At 36.5% G+C, this 10,325-nt stretch overlaps 1 protein-coding gene and 1 pseudogene across 1 annotated transcript; both read right to left on the minus strand.

The window, feature by feature from the left end:
• Positions 1-3,162: 3,162 nt before the first annotated feature.
• LOC145802487 (uncharacterized) lies at positions 3,163-3,970 on the minus strand. The gene is made up of 2 exons (XM_082895212.1): positions 3,914-3,970; positions 3,163-3,807 (listed from the first exon to the last, which is right to left on the minus strand). Exons 1-2 carry the CDS (start codon positions 3,968-3,970, stop codon positions 3,163-3,165), a joined length of 702 nt encoding a protein of 233 aa, XP_082751338.1.
• Positions 3,971-5,370: 1,400 nt separating this feature from the next.
• Positions 5,371-6,910, minus strand: LOC114260118 (mitochondrial uncoupling protein 3 pseudogene; annotated as a pseudogene).
• Positions 6,911-10,325: the final 3,415 nt, after the last annotated feature.

Consider the following 10,325-nt stretch of genomic DNA (forward strand, 5'->3'; position numbering starts at 1 on the left):
TGATGAGGGACTAAAAATATGCACATTTACAGTTTATGGCCGGACCCAAAACAGTATATAAACATGCTCAAAATGCCATGCAAGATAGGGGCCAAAAGAGATTAAAACACAAAGTATACAAAAAATTCATCAAACAGCCAAAGACCCTTAATGAAACATGAAGAATGGGCCAGAATAAGACTATTTCCAGTTCTGTAAAATGTCCAAAAACAGAAGCAAGATAGGCTAACAAATCATGCAAAAATGGGGATTAAAAGAGAGATATAACATGAAGTGTATAAAATATGCCTCAAACCATGAAAGGCCCTTAATGAAACATGAAGAATGGGAGAAAATAATAACTTTTCTAGCTCTGTAAAATGACCAAAAATGGAACCAAGATAGGCTGCCAAGTCATACAAGAATAGGGGACCAAAGATGGATGCAAAGACAAGTGGTACATGGAGGTCCCAAACAAAGATGAGCCCTTCTTCAATGTTGAAGAGGGGCTCAAAATAAGCCTACTTACAGTTCATGACAAACTCCAAAATAGATCACACGTAGGTTAGAAAAAGCATGCAAAATATTGACATACAAAGAGGGTATTGAAGCAAGTGCAAGATGGAGGGCTCAAACAGGGTTGAGCCCTTAATGAGACATGAAAATGAGCTCAAAAAAATGACCTTTTCAGTTTTGGTCAGAGCTCAAAACAGTAAGCATGATGGCTAGAGGAATGGTGCAAAAATGAACTAGAAAAGAGGGAAAATGGACTCACCCTTGAAGATCAATACTTTTGTTGCTTCTTGGACCAAATTTGTTGCCTCTTAGCTGCTGGAATTCCTCCCCTTGCTGCTGGAATGGAGTGGTGGTGGTAGAGCTTGGTGGTGATGAAGAAAATGAGGTGTAGCTTAGGAGTTTTCAAGGAAAATGAGAGAGATGGAGTGAGATAAGTGTATCAAGGCTTGAAGCAATTTTTTCTAACCCCTAAATGTGATATCACCTACTGGTTATAAGGAAAAAAAAGAGGGAGTAAAGGAGGGGCAAAGGTGGGGGAAAATTAGGCAAGTTTTCCCCCACAAAATATCCCCCGGATTGAGATATTTTCTGGGGGAAACAGCTATACAGCTGTAAAGTGGATATTGAGAGGAACATGGCCGGCCCCTTTTTGGAGCTCCAGGTGGCCAGCCGGCCACCCCACCTAGCCGGCCGGCTAGGGGTCAAAACGGTCAAGTTGAAATAGTGGCCAGCCACCACTTTTTAAGGTCCTCCCATGTGTGTACATCACAGATATGTGGTTCAAAGTTCAAGAAAAAGGGCCCAGGTTGTTCAACATTAGCCCGTAAGGAGGGGTTCAAAAGGGTCAGGCAACATTACTGGCCGGCCACCAACTTTTAGGATCCTTCCAAGTGTGTACATCACAGATATGTGGTTCAAAGTTCAAGAAAGTGGCCCCAAGGTGTTCAACATTAGCCCGGAAGTGTGAAAAACGGGCGTCGGAGGGCGTCGGAGGATATATAACTGGTTGCTGCAACAATTACTGGCCTCCAACCCTTCAGTGACCTTCCCGGTGATAAAACAGAGGTACCTGCCAAAAATGAACAAAAACCGATCCAAAACGAATGTTCGGGGACCAAAACACTCAGTTCGGGATCCCGAAAATGAGTCTTCAAGCACCGAAAGTGGCGTTCGGCCACGAAGTGGGTTTCTCAGACAACAATGTCCCTCAAAAGGGAGAAAAAAGGAAGTATGCCAAAAATCAGAACAAACGGAGATGGTTAGGCGGTCCCGAACCGAGGCATACGGCCAACGGTCCCGAAAAACCGGAAACCGGGCTCCGAAATGGGCAAAATGGCCTACGGCCACCAAATGTAGCCCACGGCCACTGAGAGACGGTCTACAAGACCTCTCCCTCCCCTCAGGAAAAGAAACAGAGAAAACCGAGCCTGGTTCACAAACCGAGGCAAGGCACAAAAGAGGGTTCGGAAGTCCGGAGGCAGGGCTCACGGCCGCAACTCTGAAACTTCTGAACGAGCACATTATGCAACATCACCAAGCGCTCAATCGGTGACGTCTGAGTCTTAAGCTCGGTCAAAAATGGGGTGTCTACACTCGCTCTTGCAGCCATGGAGTTAATAGATCATCTTCTTCAAATATATAGTCAAGATTGATGGGGTTAAAAGATTCCTCTCTGTCATCTTGGCTTTTTTGTGTTGCGTGTCTGATCTTTAGCCTCATATTGTAATACACATAAACAAGTTTATTTAATTTTTTATACTTCAACCGTTTCCTTGTCTTTGTATGTATCAGGCTAAATCTACTCCAATTGCGCTCACAATTAGAAGAAGACGTGGTTTGGCTCAATACTCTCACAGCCACTTTTTGGAGTGCCGGAGCCGATGTACCATAATGGATCCACCATTCAGCTAAATACAAATCAATCAACTATTAGTGATTATGTTATAATTTGATATAGAAGTGTGGACAATGTAACAATAATATGTAATTAAAATAGTTAATAGTTGATTGAGTATATAATAATTACCAGGATTTGTTGCTTTCACTGCTCTTTGTGCTAACACAGCACCAAAAGAATCTTCTTTATTACAAAATAAAGAGATCTGCAATGAACAAAAGGCAATAAGTAGTTTTACAAACACAATTCACAAGTCAAATAATAAGTTATCAATTTAACTAATATTAAATAATGACTAACTTGGTTTATCGCTTGTATTTGCTCGTTTAAATATGGTAGAAGTCTTGAAATCACATTTCTAACTCCACTCATCACTTCTCGATGATTAGAAATGTGCTCCCAATATTGGAATATGGGATTTAAAAAATAACGTACATTGAAATATAAAATAATAATAAAAGTGAGACAAGGAACACATAATTGATAATTTAAATAAATTAAAAATTATTTACCAGCAGCATGTAAGTTCGTGTGTAGTTGGAAAGCCCATCGCTTATCAATAATCTTCCAATAATCTACATAATAGTGACAATTTTGTTTGATGGCCAACTTTGCTCTATCCATGGCTTCATATATAAAGCCCATTGTGGGATTTTTATCCCCATCTGCAAGTCTAAGCACCTTTAGAAGTGGTTCTTGAACTTTTAATACATCTGCCGCCTTGGTCCAAAAATCTTTACTTTGTATATTTTTTTTTCGCTTCTTTTGCATCATCCTTTTTGAACCATTTGTTGTGTTTCCACTCTTGAGAATGAAACATATCCTGTAAAAGCAGTCTTATGTTTAACAATTCTTTCCAAAGTAATGAAATTGGTGGCAAAGCGTGTGATGACAGGACGTAACAACTCTCTATCTCCTGTGAATCTCTTCATGAAATCAACGACCCAATTGGAGTTGTAAATAAAGTGTGTGATTACTTTTGCACAATCCAACACTTTTGTTACACTTTTTTTCTTCCCAATATCCTTTAACATAAGATCAACACAATGAGCTCCACATCCTGTCCAATACAGATTCTCCATTTTTTGCATGAGTTTGTAACCAGCAGCCTTTATCACAGCTTCGTTATCAGTTAAGATTTGCACAACATATTCTTCTCCAATTTCATCCACTACCTTGTCCATGAGGACCAAGTAATAATCAGCTATCCTACTAGGTACATCAGTTACATCCATAGACTTCTGAAAAATTGTTCCACGATCGCTATACACAAGAAAATTAATAATGTGCTTTCTTGTGGGCCCAGACCATCCATCACACATAATTGTAACACCTCTCTCAGCCCAACTAGATTTATGAGATTTTATCCAATTTTGTAAAACTTCATACTCCATTGGTAAATACACTTCAGTTACCTGTTTAATAATAAATAACAAACAAAAACTATTAACAAGCATCTTAATAATTTATTTATTTTTAAACATAGATAGAGTTTTTTCAAACTTTAAGTTAGAGGCTTACTTCATAAGAAGTAGGTAGCTTTGTTCCTTTTCCAACCTCTCTTGCAGTATCCAACATTGGTTCTAGCCATTTATAATTAACAACATTAGTAGGCACTGGATTGAACAATACAAACTGGCTAACTGCTCTTCTTAATTTTTTCTTTGCTTCTTTCAGGAATCTAGAGGAGAGTTTGGATTGTTTGTTGCCTTTGGTCCTATGAAGATCCACATCTATGTCTAATAATTGAACTTTTGGAGAGGATGTATCAATCCATTTCCTACCTGTACTAGCCTCATGAACACTATGACTTCGCCGAGCAAAACCAGGAGGAGGTGCAACCTCAATATCACTAGCCCTATTTTGTCAGGCCATAACCATTTCTAAGTCCTCCTCATCATTTTCATCATCATCACACTGACTGGCTCTAATTTGTTCTGTCAATTCCTCATTCATCTTCCTTTTGTCAAGCTTTTTGCCCTTATAATTATTCAAATGATCCATCATTAGTGTACGAACTTCACCACTGACATTAGCACAAGGGGCGACTTGACCTTTCATATGGGCCAAATGTTGCTTCAACCTAGCTATACCACCATATAGCTTTTTTCCACAAAATTTACACCTAATTTTATGCCTATTATTTTCTAATGGAATTCCAAATTTCCAACCAATATCATCACTTGGAGGTTTTCCACTAGAACCACCTCCGTGCGCTATTATAACTTTCAATTATCTACAATAACAGTTTTTAATTAACAAATAATGTAATTCTAATTTAGTTACTAATAATACTGCATTTGAAATAAAAATAAAAAATCTAAAATATTAAACCTCTTTACTTAACAATTAAACCTCTTTAAAAAAATCTGACAGATGAAACCTCTTTAAAAAGAATCTGATATAAAAATAATCTGAAATAAAAAAATTTGACAAATTAAAAAATCTAAAATAAAATCTGAAATAATAAAAAAAATTTGAAATAAAAAATTCGACAGATTAAACCTCTTTAAATAAAAATAAAAAATCTAAAATATTGAACCTCTTTAAAAAAAAAAATTGAACAATCAAGCTGTTGACAGACAAAAGTTTTGAAAACTGTAGTGAAAGTCAGTCAAGCAGATTCGATACATGAGCCTAATTATACACTGCTACTTACCACTTAATTTATTGGTTTTAATAGGTCCATGAACAATGAGTCTAATAAATCAACTTAAAGGAATGAAGAAGTAAAATAAATATGAAACATACTCTACAGGTACATTGCTAAGAAAAATAAAATAAAAATAATATTTATAAGAAATTATGTGCATTTAAAATATATTGAGCTTCTGAACTTATATATTGTGCATTTAAAAACAACTGCTCCTGAGTTCTATGCCGATAAAGTTAAGGTACTAATACAATACTAACCTCCACCTCTCGTCATAACGTTAGATAATTTTTCAAACAAAATGATTAAATGGGAAAAATATGATTCAGAATTTGGTGCACATAATGTTGGACTCTGCAAAGAAACTAATCAACACATGGGAGACTGAAATAGAAAAACAAAGTGGGATAGAAAATATAAAGGTTGATGGGGATCTGCAGAGCTTTGCTTCAATATATATAAATGCTCCTAATATATATATATATAAATATTTGAAGAATCATAAATATATATTAAAATATATCTCATTCCCATCCCATACCATAATATAAATAAAAAATAACCACAGAACAAACAGAAAAAAGAAAAAAAAAATTATAAACCGAACACAACTTAACAAGCAAAAGCATGACCTATTCAGCCGAAAGAAAAAACAGAGCATGACAAATACAAAAAGAGCATGAGAGAACAAACCTTCAACGAAGAAGCTTGAAATCGGTGATGGGGATGGGTTTGGGTTCGATTCAATGCTTCTCCCTGCAACACTTTACAAGATCGATGCCCCTAGGAGATAGATTTGGGTTTGATTGAGGATTTGGGTTTGGCCCGATTGAGGGTTTTTCTACACATTTATGGTGGTCCGTGAGTCTGTGTGTATTGCTTGAAGAAGACAAAAAATTTGAAGTGAAAGGTTTGAGTCTGTGAGTCTATTTCCTTCCTTTTCTACTTTCGCTTTTGTTTTTACAGGTACTTTGGTCGATTATTTTTTCTTTTGCAGGTGCTTTGCTAAATTATTTTTTGCTTTTCCATGTGCTTTGCTTTGCTCAATTATTTTTGCAGGTGCTTTGCTCCATTTTCAGTCGTACCAGACTGTATCGGAACTATATCGCTAACGTATCGGATTCAGGCCGATACGTATCTGGAATCGGCCGCTACTGACACGAAACTCATTCTTACCGATATACCGGTGAGTATCCGACTCGGCACTCCAATATTCCGGTACGAACCAGCCGGTACGGCACGTACCGGCCGATATTTAGAACCTTGTTCACCATCTTGTCCACCATACGACAAGTGGTCAGGCGGTTGTATCTTGGAGGGGACCAGTCATAGTTTTGTGACTGCTCATTGCTGTTTGGGTTCTTCCTACCGCGGGTTTGATTTCCTTAAAGAAAACGAGATATACGTGCCTCAATCTGATTTTTTGTATCTCATTTTATTTACATTATTTATCAATAAAATATAATTTTTTTGGTATTTTCACCAACATCAAGCACCTGAGCAATGACACCGGAGAAGCTGTCGATTAAAGCCTTGGTAGAGAGAGAAAGTGAAGGGTCAGTGGAGACGATGAAAGTGTTGCACAAGTGCTCGTAACAGGCGATTCGAATGGGGGTATAGAACATGTGTCGAACGATTACCGGAGACAAGCCCTTGTACAGCCCCACAAGGCCTTCACGCCGGAGAATCTCGCTGGCGACGCCCAAGGCGGAGACGGAACGAGATGAGGAGAGAGACTCGCCGTGAAGCTGGAGGCTCGTCTTTGTTATGTCTATAGGAAACGTCATTGTCTCGGCCATCATTGCCAACAGCGTTGTTAGAAAAACCTTCGTAAGAGCTCTCTCCTTATCTTCTTGCCCTTTCATGGCTTTACTCTGGTTTTTGCAGACGAGTCCAAACTCTAAAACGCCCCAACAAAACGCATCTAAACGATGTCGTTGATATTGACGAGCATTATTTGTTCATCAGGTTAAAGCAATTTTGAGTAAAATTATAAGAATTTTTTTTTTTAAAATTACACTGACACTCTTGAGGTTTCTATTTAATATAGATTCATCTCTTACGTTTGAAAAATTGCACTTATTTTTTTGACAGATTAAATTGATATTTTACTTTTTAATCTTTACATATATAAAACAATAAAATAATGTTGAAATTTTGTTCATATTATTTCAAGAGAAATAACAGTTATCTTCTTTGGTTTAACTCACACAAAAAATTAACTTTTTTATTTTTTATTTTTTTATTTTTACTGATTTTTTTATAATATTTTAAGTAACTTTTTATTTTTTAGATGCACCTAATCTATATATACTTAAGAAGTATAATATTTTGTGATTTCTTTTTTAATTCACCAAAAATAAAAAAATATAAAAATACAAAAATTTAGAATACTGTAATAAATGTGAATGATGGTGTTTGGTAATAGTGAATAGACAAGAAAGCAAAATAATTGTAGAAATAAAAATGAAAACTTCTATTCATATATAAAAATTTTATACAAAAACTATCATAAAAATATTGTGATAGTAATGTTATTATAAATGTAAATCATGTTTATGGGTATTTTGTTTTAAAGTGAAAGGTCACCATTAAAGTATATCCTTGTGTTTGAAAATTTTATTTAAAATTTATGTTTGTATATGACTCAATAAGAATATATTCAGATAATGATGGAAAGTTGTAGAATATAGTCATGATGATATGAAGAAGAAATGGTAGGAAAAATGACAAAATGGTTATTTGGAAAATTTTAAGGCATTTAGGGGCAATATTTATAATGAGATTACAAATTTCAGAAGGAGAAAGTAATTTTTCAAATGTGACGGGGAATTTGTATAAATAAAAATCTCAAGAGGTGTCAGTGTAATTTATCTTTTTTTATTTAGGTAAATTACGCTTACACCCTTGAGATTTGGGTTTAATAAATATCACCCCCTAATGTTTGGAAAATTACACTAACTCCCTATCATTGTAATTATTTAGACATAATGAAAATATTGAACTCATGCACTCTCTCTTTTCTTACTTTGCTTTACTTCCTTTGTTGTTGTTGTTTTTTTTCCTTTGCTTTACTTTTTTTTTTTCAATATAATTTCGTCTATTTTTCTATTAGGAGTTGTCGCTTTTATATAAGTGAGGATATTTGTTAAATAAGACTATTAACTTCAATAGTGGGAATGTAATTTTCCAGAACGTCAAGGAGTGAGATGTAATCGGGCCAAACCTCAGGGGGTGTCAGTGTAATTTACCTTCTTTAGTTTAGTTAGTATATTTTGTATGTACACATTATACCAGATTCTCTATTATAAAATTAAATTTTCTAAAATATTCATTTTATATTGTTAAAAAGCAGCTAAAATAATATAGGAGAAATTAATTTTGTATTATTATATATATATATATATATATTTTGGTGCAAATGGGCCGGAAGCCGAAACTAAATAACAATAAACCCAAAGCTAACAAGCTCTGGTGTATCATCCTTTATCAACCTAGCCAACTCCATAGGGGAAAGACAATATGTTCATGTTAGGAAATTTGATGAAGAGTACTCCTGACAAGGAAAATCTATGCACTTGTTTGCCTCACGCCAAATGGATTGGAGATCACAGATGCAATCACGACCCAAAATTTCCTTGATTTCTTGACAGATGTTGAAGCATGGGTGAACTATGGATGAGAACTTCAACACATTCAGAGCTTCAACGTAGTCAGACTCAACCACCATCTTTCGAAACCCCATCTGCCAAGTGAATTGCAGCCCTAGCCAAATAGCCCACAACTCTACAGCAATGACAAGGGTTGAGCCAATGTGATGTCGAAAACCACCAATCCAACTGCCTCAGTCTAACTGAATAATCCCATTTGTTTTTGCTAAGCCTTGTGGTTCCAAAATAGAGTCGTCAACATTAACTTTAACCCATTGAGGAGGGGGTACACCAAGGGGCATGCAGTATGCCTTGGTTACCCTTGAAAGAGACGGTGGTTTGTACTTTTTCAAACTCAAAAACTCGTCAGTGGTTTGTACTTTTTCAAACTCAAAAACTCATTCCCTAATAATATCAACCAGATGAAGAGGCATGGAAAAATTTGGAACATGTGCCCGTTTGTTATGCCAAAACCAAAGGAATGAAGGGAAACGAAGAAAATCAAAGCCCAGTTATTATAAGATGTAGTCCACACTGGAGAGGCAAGATTGAGGTCAACCCACTTAAGCAGAGGAGATGTAAACAATTAAAGCCAGCATGAGAGGGGAATAAGCTCTTCCCACACTTTCCTGGGCATCTCACAATCATGCAATACATGGAGCGTAGTCTCACTGTAGTACCCATGAAAAGGACAAGTTGAGTCTGAGCTCAAACCTCTGCGTAAGTGAAGGGCATTGGTGAGAATACGATCATTTCTGACTAACCAAGAAAAGTGCTTCCATCGGTTAGGTCCAGGATGGCACCAGATCATTTGTTAACCTTTGGTACCTACATTGTTAGAGAGTAAAGAACTGAGAATATTATAAGCTGACTTTGTGGAGAACATGTCCGAAGACGAAGATTTCCAGATTTCCCGATCATGATTGGCACCGTGAGGTTGAAGAATCACCCCCTAAAGAAGATCCACGAATTGACAAGGCAAAAGAAGGGACAGAAGGACCCTATCCTAGCCACTGCCTTCAATCCAATAGTCATACACTTTTTTTTGTAAATTAGCCACCGAAAGAGTAGAAGAAGAAATAACTTAGGCAAACGGTAGAACCTTAGCCAAATATATATCCTTCAGAAATTGATGGTCTTCACATCTCCTACATCGCCATTTTAATCCTTATTTGAGAATTTGAGCTCCTTTGTTAATACTCCGCCAAGTATATGAAGGGTAGGGATCCTAGACGCGTTACCTTGCGCTGGATGTTTCTTGCCCAAGGCTTGGGCCCAAGGAGAGATATTATCTTGAGTTAGCTTACATCCTACTTTAACAAGTAAGGCAAGGTTCATATGCTTCATATAACACAATCCAAGCCCTCATTCACTTTTCGTTTTGCAAACATTTTCCCAAGCAACCATAGACAGTTTTTGATGGTGATCATCACCTCTCCATAAGAAATGCCTATGACTACAATCAATGACCGTACAGACTGAAGTGGTAAGAGTGTGGATTGCATAGTGTATGCAGGGATAACAATGGCAACAGAATGGATAAGAGTTACCCTTCCTGCCAAGGACAACTGCCTAACTTTCCAACCTGTTAGATGATCCCAAATCCGATTAACCAAGTGATTATGGGTAG

Source organism: Camellia sinensis, chromosome 11 (genome assembly GCF_055761805.1).
Source record: "Camellia sinensis isolate YWXY chromosome 11, ASM5576180v1, whole genome shotgun sequence".
NCBI lineage: Eukaryota > Viridiplantae > Streptophyta > Magnoliopsida > Ericales > Theaceae > Camellia > Camellia sinensis.